The following is a 19,656-nucleotide window of genomic DNA, read 5'->3' as shown; positions in this document are numbered from 1 at the left end:
TTATGTTGTCCTAGGCTACCTGGCTATGCTTGCTCGCTAGGCTAACTTCCTTTCATGGGCAACATTAGCTAGTTAACATTAGCCTTCTACATCTAGTTACATATTGAACTTCCATCCTCTCAGTCAAGGGGCACAATGTATGAATTTATGGTTGGATCAGAATCGCCATTATAATCAATGGCCAGTATGGAGAATGAAGTAAAAGTCCAAATCCCTATCTTCATCCATGGTTAATTTAGGAAAGGGCCAATTTTAGCTAGCTAGCTACCGGAGGACAACAACAAAATGAGATGCAACAATTCAAGTTGTTTCTGTCAATGACGTAGTTCTCTCTCGACGCGATGTGATAGGAGTGAAGCCAAATGATTCTCTTTTCACTTTTTTGAGTGGTGTGCCAGGACCATTCGGTTGCGCTCACTCAGCTTAGCTCAATGTTGATTGCCGTTATATTTTATACTTTTTCTTTTATCAAGGGAGGCCAAATGCTCGCTGGCTTCCCTTTCATTCAATGCTACAGGCAGCAAAATTGTCATACTCTTTTTGACCAGACAGCATCAGACAGATGGCCTACACATACAGAGACAGAGGGGCGATGTTGTGTGCTTTCTCCAGTGAGATACATTCAGCCTCTTGTGAATGGAAGGAAAATTATGAAAACACAGAGACAAAAGATACATTTTCATATTTATTTATTTTTTTAAACGTTTTTTGGGTTGCCTGGCCTTCGCATCCATTTTTTGGGAAGCCTTCCCTTCGCATCCATGAACACACTCCACTGGCGTGTGTGTGTGTATGCTTATGTGTGTTTGTGTCCTCGGCAGGTACCCTGGAGCCCCGCCTGTCTGCCCTGCTGTGGGTGGGCATGTTGGCATTGTTGGCCATTGTGGTGGCCATGCCCCAGCCCCTGGGGGTCCGAACCCTCATCATCGCCACCATCCTCCGCCTCATCTTCTCCGTGGGCCTGCAGCCCACCCTGTTTCTGCTGGGAGCATTCAACGTATGTCTGCATGGGGAACCGTGTGTGAATGACTTTATTGTATCATCTTTTTTTCTGTGTGCTCCAATGTGAATGGCCTTGCTAGTCTTCAGTAGCCTCCCCCCACTCCTCCATACCCCCAGCCACACGTACTCCCTTCACGCCTCACTCAACAGCCCATACCCACCCTTCTGCTCACTACCCACATACCCTGTCCACATGCCCCCTCCATGCAGACCTCTCTCCAGGGCTCAGTCTGCCTGTGGTGTCAGTCCCTGGCGTGGCTCGCTCACTGGCCTGGCATGGCTTGAGTGTTTGGTCGGTCAGCTGGGAAATGCGCCACTAGACGCTGGAGGCTGACACCCCACCTGCAGCCACCAAAAATTCCCTGGAACGGCCCCTTTCACACGGCCTGCTCCCCTTGTGTCGTCAAATGGGCTCTTCTGCCTTCCTCTCCTCCCTCTGTCTGTCTCCCTTCGCTCCCTGTAGCTGGGAGACAGCTACCCCACACTCATCTACTGAACCTCAGTATTACTAAAACCTACTATACTAAGAACAATCCAATGCTAATCCATGAAATGCCTGTCCTATAGTATCACGTTGTGTCTTATGGTCATCATGGATCATCATGTAGTGCATGTCCAAGGAGAATATTGACAATTTATGTAGAGAGAGACCTAAAATATTCTAAGCCTTGTTTTATAAGACATAATGAAGGCTTATACATGCTTACAACAAGTTATAAAGCATTATGGCTGGATACTTTAAGTCAAGTGTTACCTCCTATTCCATTAATGGTGAGGTCTCACTTGTGAAGGAGGTCTTCTGACCTCAATGTGGGATTTCCTGATTTAAATAAAGGTTAGATAAAATAATGATAATAAATATGAATCTATCCTGTCCCTGCAGGTGTGTAATAAGACCATTTTCCTGATGAGTTTTGTGGGGAACAGAGGGACGTTCACACGGGGCTACAAGGCCATGATCCTGGACGTTGAGTTCCTCTACCACCTCATGTACCTCATCATCTGTAGCCTGGGGGTCTTTGTCCATGTCTTCTTCTACAGCCTACTGGTGAGCACATCTATACATTTACATATATATTCTGTGTATTAATATATATCGCTGATGGTGAGCACACAGTTACACTTAATAGGAAGCTGTCCAGGGCCATTAGCGTATGTTCTGGTACAGTCTCAGGACTCGTACAATGTGTGCATGCAGGCGCGAACACACGCACACACACACAGGGTATTTAAGGACAGTGGCTTTTAATGAACAGAAACTGGCTTAGGTTATGTAGTTGGGGAGTTGAGTGGTGCTTGCTGGTGTTTTATGTGTCAGGCGTACTGCATGTGCCAGTCTGGATGATTTCCATTCAGTAACTAACTCTGAGGCCCAGGGGCTTTTTCTTTTTTTATTTAACTTTTATTTAACTAGGCAAGACAGTTAAGAACAAATTCTTATTTACAATGACGGTCTACCCCGGCCAAACCCTCCCCTAACCCGGACGATGCTTGGCCAATTGTGCGCCGCTCTATGGGACTCCAGATCACGACCGGTTGTGATAAAGCCTGGGATCGAACTCGGGTCTGTCGTGATTTCTCTAGCACTGCTATGCAGTGCCTTAGACCGCTGCGCCCCTCAGGATGCAGAAAATGTCCATGTGAATGACAGGACTTACATAACTTACTAACTTTTCAGCAGTATATCCTATCATAGAGAAAATGGCTGGGAATCTGCTCAGGAAAGAAGAACAGCTATGAAAGAAAATAGGAAATTATTTATCCAAATGATTCTGTTTTTGGACAATTGTATCAATCCCTCTTACACTTTATCTTTCTAAACCAGAATATATTTATCTGAATACATTTATCGAGGTCACAAAAAAGTATAATTCCAAACAGATATTGAACAAATAATAATTCCTAAATGCTTCCATGCTGTTTCTATATTAGGTCTAACTATAACTCTGTGTTAACTCTGTATTGTGCCTCTCGTGCAGCTCTTTGACCTGGTGTACAGGGAGGAGACTCTACTGAACGTGATAAAGAGTGTGACCCGTAACGGTCGCTCCATCGTACTGACAGCAGTGCTGGCCCTCATCCTGGTCTACCTGTTCTCCATCGTGGGGTACATCTTCTTCAAGGATGACTTCATCCTGGAGGTGGATCGCATCCCCAACACCACCCTGGGTGAGGACAAGGAGGAGACCATAGAAATATATAATTACTTTTTATAATATAATTACTGTTTTACTGCTATGGGGACACACAATATTGCAGCCAGTCCACCCATTATGGCATAATTAATCTGAATGGGGATGCCCATTCCATTCCTTCCAATTCTATAGAGGAGACCAGGAATGTTTATTAGCCTGGTCCTAGATCTGTTTGGGCCGTCTTGAAAACAGCGAAAACAGATCTGGGACCAGGTTAGACGTTTATGGTCTGTTGATAGGAGTTGCACATAGTTACACAACAACCAAACTTCCCTTACACCCTGGAAAGCCATAACAGTACAGGGACAAGGAAAACAATATAATAGTGTTATCTGGAGGTGTTGTTCATCTAGTTGCCATTAACACATGTTGCTACCTAACCTGATGTCTTTTATAGAGAACGAAGCCAGTTTGGCCAATGAGCTGGTGTCTGCTGGGATGTGTCGGTCTGAGACTGGAGAGAACAACTGCACCACAGAGCTCCAAGTGGAAGGTACAGTACAATACAGTAAAACTATATACAATAATAATAACCTATGACTTATACAGTGTAAGGTTAAAGGGCAATTAGATATGTTCTGCCTGACTGTGCAAAAGTTCCAGTCAGCCAAAATCATTTCTTAAAGGCCTTTATCAGATTATTGGAACGCGATCATCATCAAGGTGCTTATTTTGTGTGTGTATTAACTCTCTTCCCTGTCACTCTCCCTCAGACTTTGTGGAGGACATGGAGGATGGCAAGGAGCGTACGTGTGACTCTCTGCTCATGTGTATCGTCACTGTGCTGAGCCATGGCCTGAGGAGTGGAGGGGGGGTTGGAGACGTCCTGAGAAAGCCCTCCAAAGAGGTAAACACACAGACCAGACACCCACCAAGCGGGGGGGGGGGGGGGGGGGGAATTCAGAACCGAGATATACAGTACCAGTCAAAAGTTTGGACACACCTACTCATTCAAAGGTTTTTCTTTATTTTTATTAAGAAGGAAATTAATTATTTTAAGAAGGAACACCTGTTAATTGTGACTAACTCATGAAGCTGGTTGAGAGAATACCAAGAGTGTGCAAAGCTGTCATCAAGACAAAGGCTAGCTACTTTGAAGAATGTAAAATCTAAAATATATTTTGATTTGTTTAACACTTTTTTTTGGTTACTACATGATTCCATATGTGCTATTTCATAGTTTTGATGTCTTCACTATTATTCAATTAATACTATTATTCAATGTAGAAAATAGTCCAAATAAAGAAAAACCCTTGAATGAGTAGGTGTGTCCAAACTTTTAACTGGTGCTGTACGCGTACGTAAATGGAACTTAATTCCCTTTTCACACACTTTCCTCTGTGCGCATTCTGACGGATGCGCGCTGTGTTAAGAAGCAGTGTAGCTTGGTTGGGTTGTGTTTTGGAGGACGCATGGCTCTCGACCTTCGTCTCTCCCGAGCCCGTACGGGAGTTGTAGCGATGAGACAAGACTGTAACTACTAATAATTGGATACCACGAAATTGGGGTAAAAATAAATAAATAAAGGTCTAGCAAACCTGTCGATTCCAAGTGGAAAAACATCTACTTAATTTTTCCCATATACAAATAACACCATTCTTCATGCACTGTAATTTATAAATTGATGTTATTGATTGATAAGAGCTAGGTAAATGGGTAATTTGTTTGGAGAAGGGGATTGTAAATAAACATAGAAATTTTTTCAGATTATTTTTTCCTTATGTACACTCGAAATGAACGTGAAACCAGTCGTATGGCAGCAAACTGAAAAACATAGCAACATGACACGTATTTCCGCAGTAACAGTTTGAACATGACACATGCTGCAATACTTGGCCATTGTCATCACACAGTTCCATAGTCAGTGCAGGCAATAGGGCTATACTATTGTACTTTCCTCCCTGTTATAATTCTATGTACACCAGTCTTTCAACATTAGAATAGGTTGAAGAACTCAATGTTACAATTTTTGTGCGTAAAGGCTCTCCAACCTGATTTTCTTTCATAAAGTAGCTTAGGGTTCTTGAAAACTTCCCTAAACGTACATATTGTGAAATATCAGAAGGCTTTTTAATCTAAGCATGGCTTCTGAAACAGAGACGAATATGCTTATGTTTTGATGGCTATCTTTCACTGATCTCCATTCTGAACGCATTCTCCATAGGCTACATTCTAATGTTGCGCCAATCAAATGAAAGGTACACAGTAAACCTGATCAAATTGGTAGGCCACCCAGTGGGTGTGTTTTCTGGGATTGAAGAGTAGGAAAGCTAAATAAGAGGGAGGACCTGATCCTAGACCAGCACTCCTACTTTGAGATGCTTTGTGAATGTCCAGACCCAGTCAGGTCCAGTTAGACTATAGAGCTCAGTATCTTCTGTAGGGTTAAGCTGATGTTTCTGTATTCTGTATGTTCTGTATTGAAGCTGGTGAGTCATGTCATTACCATCGTTACCAACACAATGTGTTTTCTGAAGCCAGTTAGATAAGAACCATTAAAGTGCTGCTGGTATATAGACTGGAGTGGCTGCGTAACCGGATTCTCTGGACACCTCTTCCTGTAGCTAAACAACTGTACTTTCTGCACATGTGTTATATACAGTAAAAGCATGTTGTACAAACTTCTTGTGTGCTGCAACTATAAACAACATGATCGACATGTTGTACAAACTTTGTCAGTATCTAGCTACAACATAGGTTACATCAAGTTAGACCATATAAAACCAAGATCATGTCTTAAAATACATTCAACATAGGCTACCGGTAGACTGATTTATGCATTATTTAACACATGTGCAGAACTTGATACGGTTGTTTAGCTCTAGGGAAGAGGCGTTCTGAGGGGTGAAACGGGGCAGTTCGATACGGTGGGATGGAGGTAGATTCTGGGGGAGTGCCATCAGCAGTCATTTGCGGTGGTCATGGGCCTACCCCCAACCCCACATTGAGGTTTTGCAATAATTTCCTCAGAAACCCCTCCATCTGCTTGGCCTTCTTCCCTGTGTGGGAATCAGTAGGGTCTGGAAATAGCTTTTCTCTGAACTCTGTCAGACCAGGGCTGATGACATAGAACATCGTGGAGAAATGTCTGCTCCTGTCATAAACTGGTACACACACACTAGGTGCCTCCCAAGAAGATCATTTGACCTGTAGCCTACATTTGAAATGAATGTCTGTTTTTGTTTCTTTATAAAAAAAAGCTTCATCCAGAAACTCTGAAATGTATAGCTTTTCTAAAGTTTTCCAGAGGTTTTATGGTGCAGAACATTTTAATCTTTGCCTCTTGAGCTATAAAATGCTTGTTACGGTCCAAAAGAGGTGCTGGAAGAGAGAAGAGCCTGTGTTAGGTTACCGACATTATAGCCTGTTTGCGTAACTGTTTCTTGTTGTCGTAATAGTGTGGCATCTGGCCGCTTGCACTTGTGTTCTTATGTTTCACATCAACACACATGATACATGGCAGATTAGGCTATACCCCTGTTCATAACCAATGCTCCCGTTCTGCCTTTATGTAAAAGCCTGGGCCATGTTCATTATAGGCACCAAATGGAAGAAACGGACTGAAACGAAGAGGGACTACCTGGACCTGTCTAATAACGAATTTCCACTTTCCATTGCGAAATGTTTTTAAATGTTTTTAGTTGTTTACTCAAATGAACACATCCCGGGCCATCACTATAGCCGTGTTGACATTGGCAGTTTGAAGTGACTAAAATCCCATTTATTTGCATATCCAACTCAATGGATATGCACAGCCAAAAAGCACATGGAATTGAATATTTCAAGCCACATATCAAACCACCTTTGTAGGTGGTTTGACATCAGATACAAATCTGATTCCTGGCGATGTGACTTGTGTCTGAACAGTCACATCTGATTTATTTGCCCTCAAGTGGTTTTTAGACTGTTGTTTGGCATTGTTGTTGCTAGCTAGTTACTCTGTTGACAGTTTGACAAGAACATGTGGTAGCTAATTAGCTTGTTAATTGTTTACAAACAAATAAGTGAATGTGCTGGAAAGCTGAACAGCTACCTAGTTAACTAACTTAGTTGACAGCCTTGGCTAGCCAAAAAGGATTTGATTTGAAAGTTGGATCACCTTATCCTTCGAGGCTTTAAAAGTGTTCTTACACTAGGATTTTGAATATTCAAAGCAACTGGGAAACATCCATGGCAGGCATTGTTGTCACCTTAGCTTGCTACATAACTTCTGAGTGATAGGAAGCCTGAGCACACCACCAATCAGCCTACACCACTGTGCACACACCTGTCGTTACTATGACAACTAGCATAGCCATGTCAGCAAATGAATGCTGTCTGAACACGCACACATCCGGTTTGGTCACTTGTCTCTTGTTGTTTGGAAAGTCAGTATTACAAAACGGATTTGACCATTAAGTCCTGCACTGTGTGTGAACAAGGCTTATGGGTCACTCTTTCTGAACTAGGTCACTTCATCATATGTCAGCCCAGTATGATACATGCCAGGGTCAGGCCCCACTTTCACTGTCTAACATTTTGGCTTTACTCTGACCTTATTGTGCTATGTGTTATATGTGTCATTTCTTTGTGTTATATTGTGTTAAATCTTATATGTGGTTAATCCACAGGTGGGCAATGCCATCCTGAAGGGTCACAGTATGTCCAGTCCACACCTAAATCATCTAATACTGGTTTACATTGATTTAAATTGACCTTGATTATTTTTATTGTATTCGAGCAGTTAAATAGATTTTTATAGGTTGAGCTGTTAGTGGGCTGGACCAAAAACCTGTTGTTCATCCCTGGTTTAGTCTGTACACCCATACTGTGTCACTTTCTACTCCAACTAACAAGAATAATAGCTATAGCGTGGTACAGTTAGGGCTGTTGCGGTGACCAGTCATGAAGGCAGTCAGTACTCAGTACTCTATTGTTCCTCTAATCACTTGGAAATCAATGCAAATCTAATCAAACACTTCATGAGAGCCCATGAGCTCATGTTGCGCAACATTTCTATAGGCTATGCAATTGCATGAGAAAACAGAGTGATGGCCTCTACTAAAAAGAGGAGGATCCAATCAGCTTTCTATAGGCTAGGCCTACTATATTTATTTCTCAACTTTCCTAATAGTAAGCACATTGCTTCTCTTTACAACAGGAGTATAGCCTACCTGGCTGGGATGAAAGTTAACCACATGAAAAGCGTCCTCCATTTGCTATTTATGTGCATAGATGACATGTATTCTTTCCGCTGCCCCTGTTTCAATACAGGTGCATGATAATGGTCCATTCTAAATCAAAAGAAATTTTGCATATGTAAAGACAAGATTACATCAAGAATAGTCTGATAGGTGACAATATTAGCCTATTAATTGTGAATGATATATAATCACTTGCCAGCATAAGAAACAATGCCTTTTTTTTGCAACTTTTTCTAATCATAGTCGCGCAAATCATGTAGCCTAGCCCAAACGCCTATATGTTTTGATAAGGTTTGTCCAAATAACTTAAAATTAAGCACATGAATCCGCTTTACAAGAGGTGTTTAGCCTAACTAGCAGAGTTTCAAGTTTGGGGAAGATAATTTTCACCATAGAAATGCACCTTTTATAATAAAAGCATTACATGCATAATTGCATTTGCGGTCCTTTTTGATCATGGCATTTTCCGCCAATGGAACATTCGCGCTTATAGCCTACTACCATGTGCGCATTGCTACGCTTATAATGTGAAGAAATAGCCTAATAGTTTATGAACATTTTAAGCTAAATGTTCTGATCTGTTGCGTCAGCCACACTGGGTAAAAAAGCTTTTTTGATGCTAGTGGTTGTATTAATTTGGGATCCATCGCAAATTATGTTTGGACTATGTTTGGAATATTTATTTCTCACACAGAATAGAATAGGTTGACTTTTGTACTATGGGGATAGTAGATTGACATAGGCTAGTGCTTTTGCTGTTCGTTAAAATATCCTTTCTATTTTATTCAGGTTTGTTCAATTGTGTTCTTCATACTATAAAATAATGCCATGGAATTCTAACCAAATCTTGTCTGCTAAATGAACTAGTGTAGCCCACAGTCATTTGGCATAGCCAGATCAGGACCTAACATAAGGAAAACTCAGAGTATGCTATTCTGTTCTTCTGAAATAGACTATTTTTTCTTCATATTATGTTTCTTTAGACCTGTCTAAAATAAATAATAGATTTATTGTGCAGGTGTTGGCTATATTACATGGATTTATTAGACTTGTAAAAATGTAGATGTTTCAAATGTCTGCATCAGTGGCTTGTAGGCTATGTGTGGAAGTCAGGAGATGCTACATGTGTTTGTTAATTAACGGTCAATTACTGTGAGACCGACCAGTTATTTGCTTGACAATCACCAGCTGAAATTTCGTGACCTCCACAGCCCTTGTACAGTACATGTCGTGACCTGGAGTTTATAATGCTTCCTAACATGTATTATAAGTTATAACCTCTCCTCTCCCTCAAATCCCCCCCTCTCTCTTTCTAGGAGCCTCTCTTTGCGGCCAGGGTGATTTACGACCTGCTCTTCTTCTTCATGGTCATCATCATTGTCCTCAACCTCATCTTCGGAGTCATCATCGATACCTTTGCAGACCTGAGGAGTGAGAAACAGAAGAAGGAAGAGGTCTTGAAGACCACCTGCTTCATCTGTGGTGAGGAGACATAGCTGCACTGTCTCTAGCCTGAGAAGAACAGAACTACTAGTCATTTTACTGGGGTAGACATTTAGTCTGAATAGTTTTGTTTTCAGTTTATTAGTAGAAAATTGGCAGATTCGTGCAGAATTTAGTTCTACTTTACAAGATAATCTTAAATGGTTACTTTTTTCTATTTCTAAATAAACTACATGGTGTCACGGTGGTTGAGCATGACCGGAGTGTGTAGGTAGTACAGACACACATATACACACACATACACACACACACCCTCATGAGTAAGCACAAGTTCTGCAGACACGTCCTTAGCTTGACCTTCCTGTATGAATGTTAGTTTACTGCTTGCATCACCTCTTTCCTCCCTCTTTCTCTAGAAGACTGAGTCATGGAGGATTCCTTCCTGCCCATCACGCATTTATTCTCTCTCAGGCAGTCAAGTAGTGGGGGCCCAGTGGGCAGCAGATATAATTAGTCCAGGGCCAGTTCTCACACAGTATGATCTTGGATCAGTTTTCCAGGCACAGGCCCTGATCTGTTTCTGAGCTGTATGTATGTGGAGCTGGTCTATGACTCACATGCGTTAGATGAGGCCTGACCAGAGTGGTTCACCATCGCCATGGTTTCCTGGGGGGAACGGAGACAAAGAAGAGACGGGAGAGAGATTAGAAAGATGGTATCCCATCACAGTGCGCGAGGTGGTTCCTCAAGCCATTGACCTGGTCCTCCTCTCAGCCGTTGAAGTAACAGTCAGACTTGCCTTTTGTTCCTCTTCCAGTATACAGTATGTCCATGAATAGAATCCCTATTCTTTACTTCAATGACAATACACCTACTGTAGTAGCAGGACCTAAACAGGTGTCGGAGGATTTTGGCCTAGTTAGATCAAATCTAAAATGACAACACTTTCCCACACATTCCTTAAATTCACATGATCATTTTCATATTTTGGAGATTCTGGGAATATAGCCAGTCTGTCCAGGAAGACTAATGTTGTTTAGTCATCAGACTGAGAGAGGGTTCTTTGTTCACAGGAAAGGTCAAAATGCTTCTGCCAGATGCTTGTTAAACACAACACTATATCACAGGATTGAAAGTGCTCCTCTGCTTTCAGGAAGTCACATTTTCCTTTTCTTGGAAGGTCGACAATGGCTTACCCTCGATGAATTGATTTACGATCTTTATCGTAACCCGAACCCTATAGAATAACTATCTTCAAAGTAATAACTCGGGACGTCGGGTTTGAAATGAAAGCTTCTTTTAGTAATACTACTTGTTCACGTTACATTTAACAACTTTTAGATTCTACAAAACAAAAGAAAGTTGCTAGCGAAAGTCAGGATAATCACTTGTCACTTGTACATAACTGCCGCGTTCTCTTTCTACTTCCTGTCGCAAGGCATTCTGGAACTTGCAGTCAAAAGCGTAATCCAATACTAACCAATACAACAAAATATGTATGTAGTTCTCTCAATCTCCAACACACAAATTCTAATACAATTAGATATGTAAATAACTAAAGAAAATATCTGTAGATACAGCTCAATGAATTAACTGTAAACATTAACACTGTAACCCATTAAAGTTACAACAAACCCCTAGTTTATCCTAGAACCCTTATTAATAATACCCCTAGCATTCACCAGGTCTTCTGTCATATTGACCTAATTGACAGCATTCCTGTGTGTGTGTTTTATTTACTCACAGGTCTGGAGAGAGACAAGTTTGACAACAAGACGGTGACATTTGAGGAGCACATCAAGGAGGAGCACAACATGTGGCACTACCTGTTCTTCATAGTGCTGGTCAAGGTGAAGGACTCCACAGAGTACACCGGCCCCGAGAGCTACGTCGCAGAGATGATCAAGGTGACAGACACACAAACACACACCAGGCCTTTGCTGGCTCTGGACTCAAACCACAATGTCTGACAGGTCATTTGATACAGCATATAACCAGGCTGCCCCACTTACATGAGTGCATAGGGTACACTACAACATGCATCCTGTCCTGAGGGTAGACTGAAGTTTGCATGGTTAGGGTATACTGTATTATAGTTGTGATATATAGAGTTGTTATATAGAGTTGTTGTTTGTTCAGGTAAATCCCTTGACTAGCTGCTGACCTGGGCCGCATATTTATCCTCCTGACTCTCCTTTCAGCCCCTAAATGCCTCCTCTGTTGACCTTGTGTGTATGTAGTGTGTACTGAGTCAGAGAGAAGAACGTGACACATACACACACACGCCTCAACGTAGCTATTTGCCCTTCCGCCCTCAACTGACAGAGATGGCACGTACACACTGAATGACACTGAGTGACTGAATGACACAAACACACTGGATGACAGACACACATTTACATTTTAGTCACTTAGCAGACGCTCTTATCCAGAGCGATTTACAGGAGCTATTTAGGGTTAAGTGCCTTGCTCACGGACACATCGGCAGATTTTTCACCTAGTCGGCTCAGGGATTCAAACTAGCGACCTTTCAGTTACTAGCCCAACACTCTTAACCGCTAGGCTACCTGCCACCCTCTCACACACATTGTGATCTCACAGGATGAGACAAACAGAAATGCAGAGGTACAAGACTTAACTGTTGTCAAACCCCAAAACAGATTAAGCTGTGACAATGAAAACACTTGAAAGGGAATGGGGTTAATTATTGTATTCCTTTATGATAGACCTGAGATGCCATTAATCAGCTCTTAGAGAGTCATAGGTTTTAATGTTCGGTGTACATTGTTATTTTTGGTCATCATACCTTTTGGTGTCCTATTCAAATCAAAGTGTAGAACACAAATACAGTACAAGGGAGGATTCTGTTGCTAACCCTCAGCCTTTCTCTTATGTTTCAATGCCTTCAACACATTTCTATGATTCAGAGGCGTTGGGTTAAACATGGAAGACCCATGTCATTTGAATGCATTCAGTTGTGCAACTAAGAGCAAATTCCTATTTACAGGAGCACAACCTGGACTGGTTCCCACGGATGCGTGCAATGTCGCTGGTGAGCAGTGATGCAGAGGGCGAGCAGAACGAGATCAGGAACCTGCAGGAGAAGCTGGAGTCGGCCATGAGGCTGGTGTGTAACCTGTCTGGACAGCTCACGGAACTCAAGGAGCAGGTGAGTCATCTGCACAGAGACACACAGAGAGATGTCTGTCAAATCCCCCATTGTCTCCCAACAGCTAATTGGCTTGGCATTCATGTAGATCTGAGATGACTGGATAGGTTACTATTGCTTATTAAACTGATCCAATCCTTCTATATTTACAAGTGCCTGTGGATAGGGGCCATTTTGAATTGATTAGAAGGTATGTTTGAATCTCACTGCTCCAGGCTGTTGAGTGGTTGTGGAGAAAGGTTTGTGGAGGTGGGGTTGGATGTGATGGGTGGAGTGGGTTCCCAGAGTTTATAACCCTTGTCACACCTCCTACCCCCAACCCCCTTGGCAGATGACGGAGCAGAGGAAACAGAAGCAGAGGATTGGGCTCCTGGGCCACCCCCCTCACATGAATGTCAACCCCCAGCAGCCAGCCTGAGGAGGACCGTTGTGGAAACAACCACCACCCACCACCTCCCAGGACCCTAACCCTAACCCAGGACCACTCACACAAAGGAGAGGCCGACCTTACAGTGTCTAAGAACTTATTTTTCTGACAATCTACGAAGGGTACAGGAGTATGCCAAAGTTGATAGTGTCCCTGACACTACTATGGGCTTTATGTGTATGAAGGGATTTATGTGTGAATGTGTGCAGAATGCCTTAAAGGGCCAATCTGCAGTTGAAACAATATCAAAGCTGCCACCCCAACTCTGTTTTGGTAAAAAGCTGAGGGATACATGCGGTAAAGAGGTCAATCAAACTTGACCAAAACAATAGAAATGCCACTGAAACGCGTGGGGGAAAGATCCCAAATCCCCTCATTGCCTCAATCAAAATTAGCCTAAATTTAAGCTATTGTTTACATGTGTATTTCACACTATGTTTAGGTAAAAATCTGAGTATAATGCTTGTATGGCTGTCAACCCCAATACTTGTTTATGTCATTGTCTCGAATCAACTGCATTACAGTTAAAAAGGACTTTGACTACCACCACTGATTTCTGTATGCTAGCTATGCTACCAGCTTATACGAACAGGAGTTAGCGTTTAGCAGTAGCTTCTTCTAAACCTGAAAAGGGACCATTTCTAAATATTATGAGGCGAAAACAGCCAAATATATCCAAATGGCACTTTAGTAAGCACATTGTGGGCCTATTACAATGCATAAATCATGACGGATTTGACGAATATCCACTTTGCTAGATCAGATTTGTTGGATTTGCGCCAATCCAGCATCCTTCTATCCCCCACCATCTGCATTCCATTGACCTCTTTACTGCATCTATGGGCCTGGAGAAATGTAACCTCTCTTAAATTCATAGACAGAGCTATGGATTCAAGGACTGACCATCCATGATATCAAATGTATAGTTTTAACCATGTTTTGAGGCTACACAGTGTTTGTTTACATTTACATTGTTTACAAACATTGGAGTAAAACAATCTGATATTTTGGGCTCTGATGGGGTACGACCGTTGAACTAAGCTCATGAGGTATTTATAAGTCATATTCTTCAAAAATCAATGGGTTTATACCATTAATATAGGAGTCTAAAAATGGATGTAGCAACTGCAGATTTCCCCTTTAATCAACACTAAGTTATGAAGTTAGTACACATTAGGAGATGGGGTATATGCATGTAGTGTACTGAGTATGTACTGTGCATAGTGCACATGAGTTTGAGTGTGTGGATGGGGAATATATGGAGTGTGCCAGAGTGCCCTTGAACTTAAGAAGAAGGAACCAGTTGTGTTAGTTTAGGTCGTAAAAAGTGATATTGCCTTAGGTTGTCATACTACCCTTAATGCCTTGTCCATCTTCCTCACCACTTGGAATGGGTGACAATGGTTCTGCTCTCCCATGGCCTTGATGTATTTTGTGAACTTGAAGTCTCAGACAATTGCACAATAGGACTCATGAGAGCACTGGGACACTCATGTTGAAGGATGCTTTCCTGTTGTTTTGTGTTTGAAACCTGGTGGGCAAACAATAATTAATATCTTATTTTTGTACGAGGTGCAATATGAATACTTTACAATATGCAACCACAAATTTGTTTTATGTGTACATAATGTCTGAGGGAGATGGAATTCTTATAATTTTTTATATATAAAATAATGGTGGAATAGAGTTGTGATCACCTTTACGATTTTTTCCCTCAATATATTTAGACCAATGTTGTCCCACAAATGAGACAATTATATATGTTTGTCAAAAGATAATTCAACCCAAAATCCATTGGCACAGCATGGGTATTTTGCTAAAGCCAGGAGTGTTGGCTTTCAAACACTTTATATGAGTTTGTGTGCATATATACTATATATGTTTATTTTCTTATATTCGGATTCGAAGGTATCTGAACATTACAGGAAGCTTTAAGAATGAGGCATATGTTTGAGGTTATGTATTTGTGATGTCCTCAGGCTCCTGAAGTGTATTTGCCTGTTTGTACGTCCCCTGAAGATGGTTCTTGTGAGCACTGGTATGTACTTGAGCACTATGAGGGGGGTGTACACCCATATAGCAGTTGATGTGGAAAGCCAAGAAGGAGTCACACTGAAGACGTCACCACATGTAAAAGTGTTGGTATTGCTTATGTCATACATTGGGAGCACACTAAACAACTAAGTGAGAATGTTTTTTTCTCCTTGTTTTGATATGTTGGCACTGAATGACATTCTGACAGTCTCTTATATTTTCATCAATTTCTACTATGTGCTGATTTTTGTTATTATCGCTAGTTTCTTAAGTCTACTTGTCACTTTGTTTTGTGAAGGGCCTTCCGTGAAGAGAGGTGTCCTGGTTTGATTGCAGTGTTCATGTAAAGAAATCAGAGTACTAATATAAAAGATTTTGAGTGCTGTTTGACCAAAGTCTCATTTAAGCCTTTAATACTACTATATAAAACAAGCTGTCTAAAATGTACATTCCATTCTTTAAAAGTCTATTTAATAAAGATGTGTGAAAAAAATCACCCTCTGTCTATCTGTATGGAATATAACAGCACAGAGAGAAGAATTGTGACATGTATTACACAGAATCAGTATCAGAATCTAATGATTGGTGTCCCCCAGTGATCAATAGTTGGTCTATTACTCTTTTTACTTTATAGGTTAGGAGTTTTTCCTGAACACTTCACCTGACCAGGGAAAACTCTGAGCCCTATAGTCTACAACTAGGTCCCAGAGTTTGTCTTCGTCAGGTCACATGGATGGAAAAACCTCTCTAACATAAGCATTTTAGAGAACATACTATATAGTCTGAGATTTGTTCTTCTAAGTTCTTTAGCTTTTCATAGATAGAGGCATCATGATGAAGCTTGTATAGGAGGTGATTTCTCCCCACTAATTAGAAGTGAATGAGGCATTAACGACGGACACAGGCTAGATTGCTGTGTGCTGTTAAATGTGTATCATGCGATGCACATAACTGGTTATCCACTTATGACTAGAGTAGTGCCATTCATGCAGAGTGCTGCTCACTGCAGCCAGAGCTGAATGAGTCCTCTGACACACAGGAAGCAGGGGAATGCCACCAGATAGTGTGAAATGTCCTCTGGAGGCTCTCTCACTTTAACACTATTTAGGAAATGCCCTGCAGTTTATCTCCTGATGTTTTTTAGGTTGCTTTATTGAAAGAGTTCCAAGAGTTTCAGGACAATACAGAAAATGGCAGATATCCCAATACAGTAAGAAGACTGAAGAAAATAAAACTAAGCAGTAGAAGATCAAATTAATATACAGCTACAATGCAGATACCCTTTAGCAGGAATATAAATAATACCTAAAATAAGCGATAAATTAATAAAGATGAGGGAAAAAAGGGTCAGATTGAGTCAAAACGTCAGTCTCCTTTTCTTAGTATGGAACAACCTGGAGAGCTCAAAGGGGTATTAATAGTTGTCCCCATTATAACGTTACATGGTTCTTCAGGTCAGTCAGGTAGTGCCATTGCCATGGCACCTGGACCAGTCGTTAGGTAAGTATTCTCTTACCACAGCTCCTGTTGTCAAGTGAGTGTCCTCTTACCCCATTCAGACTGCCATCGGCAAATAATTACCAGTCACTGTTCTGTAACAGTGCTAGTAGATGATGCCAAGAGGTCCATGAAAGACCCACTCCATCCTTTCGATCACCTCATTTGAAAAGGGCTTTTTACAGTATGTGCAGATTTTTGCATTTGTCTGCAGAACAGTCAACCACGAGCAATCAAACTACATCATATAGCGTGCAGTTATGCTAGTGTTAGCAGAAGGTGAATCCAAAGCATGTGATGCATTGTGATTCTCTCCTAATTTAATCCACCCATAGGCTACAGGACTAGTTCCTGTTATTTACGAGCAGTAACCAGGTGAGAATGAGTTTGTGGTTTGACTCACTCATTACAGAGGCAAACACTACAAAGGCTGACCTGAAGCCAGTGCCATAGAATGAAGAATCATGAATCATTCTTATTCTATGGGCAACACAGACTGCAGAGAATAATGGTGAAACAAAGTTGATCAAGAAATGGAGTGCTGTTTGAACAGATTCTCAATCAATGTGTATAAAATATCCATTATTTACAGTCTATTTGAAAGATATGTGAAAACCTTCACCCTCAGTAGGGCATCACATCTATATCTGTATGCGGTATTTTATTTCATTTATTTATACAATTTAGTTCACAGGTACAATATGTCACACATCAATATTTCAAATATAACATTTAAAGTGTGGACTTATTTCTGGTCATTCATTTTATACAGAGGTGCCATGCCCCTAATGTTGAGTAAGGGATTGATGGCCAAATTTCTTTGAAATAATTGTGGAAATAAACTTCTAAAACATTGAACAAATTGATGAGCATGACAATTAGGATTTTTATTCCCCCCAAAACACACACACACACTGGCTTAACAATCTTTTTTGGGGGGGGAGGGGCTTTTACCCCTTTTTATTGTCCCATCGCTACAACGGATTCGAGAGAGGCGAAGGTCGAGAGCCATGCGTCCTCCGAAACACGACCCTGCCAAGCCGCACTGCTTCTTGACACACTGCTCGCTTAATTCGGGAGCCAGCCGCACCAACGTGTCGGAGGAAACACTGTACAACTGGCGACACGAGTCAGCATGCATGCACCCGGCCCACCACAAAGAGACGCAAGAGCACGATGGGACAAGGACATCCCGACTGTCCAAACCCTCCCCTAACCCAGATGCCGCTAGGCCAATTGTGCGCCGCCTCATGGGTGTCCCGTTCGCGGCCGGCTGTGACACAGCCTGGGATCGAACCCTGGTCTGTAGTGATGCCTCTAGACCGCTGCGCCACTCGGGAGGCCCTGATTTAATCATCTTAAACCTGTTTGTGTCCCTAAAGTTAATCTCTTTGGTAACAAAATGTATTGTGAGTTGATGAGGTGTGTACTCAATCTTTATCTACACTGAAATAAATGAAGAGTTCTTAAATGGTTCTTTCTCAACTCTTAAGGATCCTTGGAGAACTCTTGCCCGATTTAAGTGAGTTAAGTGCGTGGTTCTTGACGTATCTACGGTTCTTCAGAATTCCTAAAGGTTCTTGAAATGCAGATGCATCCCTTTCATAGCAGGCAGCAAATTGGCCAGTGTTAACTAGTGTTGATTCAGGAGTTAAATTAACACTCAGTGTTGTAAAAGAACCCCATCCACTGGGCACACTGGTTGAATCAACTTTGTTTCAACATAATTTCAATGAATTTACATTCAACCAACGTGGGACATCAAATTGACATCTGTGCCCAGTGGGCAGTGTTTGTGTTCATAACTAGAGTTGAACTAAAACCAAGTCCATATCATATTTTCCAGCATGTTCTATTGCAGGTTGATTTGTAGAATTGTTTGCTTCAATATCTAGGTTTTTGCATGTACATTGATTAATGAATGAATCTTATTCTACTCAAATATAAATAACATACATTTTTCTAAACTAATCCAATCTCTTACTTGGTCTTATTGCACCCGTAACTGGTTGTTCCAGTTTAGATTATTTAGGTAGTCTAATGTCCTAAACTTCCCAACCCTGGCAGTCATTCTGAATGCAGGTTGCGGGTGAATAAAAATGCAAAATGTTGGATATCCCTACTCTGGCTGGGTTCCAAGAGGAATTACACATCACGTTGCAATCCAGCATGATATGACTTGCAGGCCTGATGTGGCCTGTGAACTACGAGTTAATTAAATATGTATTGTCTAAAATGTATTTTTAATGAAAACATTCATTTTGAATCTCACTTGGTGAAAGCCACGGTAATTAATATGATGACTGCAACAACCATGTCTCTGTCACAAGCAAACACAGTCATCGGTGGTACCATAGAGATAGATAGAGGACTCTAGTGCTCAAAAGCCCATTTAAATTTTAAGTGCCATTGAGCACTTTCACCATTTTGAAATAGTCAACTGGGTGGAACTTCCTTTGGGTTAAGGAAGGATCGCATAATTCAATCCAGGTCACCAGGAGGATCAGCCAATGAATTTATACTTGTGAGCAAACATTGCGTAACTGCAGGTGGCAGTAAATCGCCAACCATGGCTCTATACCTGTTCAAACAACACACTCCAAGTGGTCGTATACACCCTTTCAGTTTGTTTGGCAAGTCATTGAAGTAGTAGAAGAAGAAAATGTACTTAAAAATGGAGATGGCTTCAACGGAGCTGCCCGTGCT

General features: G+C 41.5%; 1 protein-coding gene across 2 annotated transcripts in view; it reads left to right on the top strand.

Moving 5' to 3' along the window:
• LOC120061617 (inositol 1,4,5-trisphosphate receptor type 1) overlaps positions 1-15,949 on the top strand; it is a 155,467-nt gene extending 139,518 nt beyond the window's left edge. For both annotated transcript variants that reach the window (XM_039011529.1, XM_039011523.1), the window contains 9 exons: positions 822-997; positions 1,886-2,050; positions 2,982-3,171; positions 3,595-3,690; positions 3,911-4,044; positions 9,697-9,862; positions 11,570-11,730; positions 12,831-12,992; positions 13,324-15,949. In XM_039011529.1, coding sequence (XP_038867457.1) covers positions 822-997; positions 1,886-2,050; positions 2,982-3,171; positions 3,595-3,690; positions 3,911-4,044; positions 9,697-9,862; positions 11,570-11,730; positions 12,831-12,992; positions 13,324-13,410 — 1,337 coding nt within the window. In that variant the 3' untranslated portion in view covers positions 13,411-15,949. The remainder of the gene's footprint in view (positions 1-821; positions 998-1,885; positions 2,051-2,981; positions 3,172-3,594; positions 3,691-3,910; positions 4,045-9,696; positions 9,863-11,569; positions 11,731-12,830; positions 12,993-13,323) is intronic.
• Positions 15,950-19,656: the final 3,707 nt, after the last annotated feature.

This window comes from Salvelinus namaycush, chromosome 2 (assembly GCF_016432855.1).
Source record: "Salvelinus namaycush isolate Seneca chromosome 2, SaNama_1.0, whole genome shotgun sequence".
Taxonomy (NCBI): Eukaryota; Metazoa; Chordata; class Actinopteri; order Salmoniformes; family Salmonidae; genus Salvelinus; species Salvelinus namaycush.
This window is presented reverse-complemented; position numbering and strand designations above follow the sequence as displayed.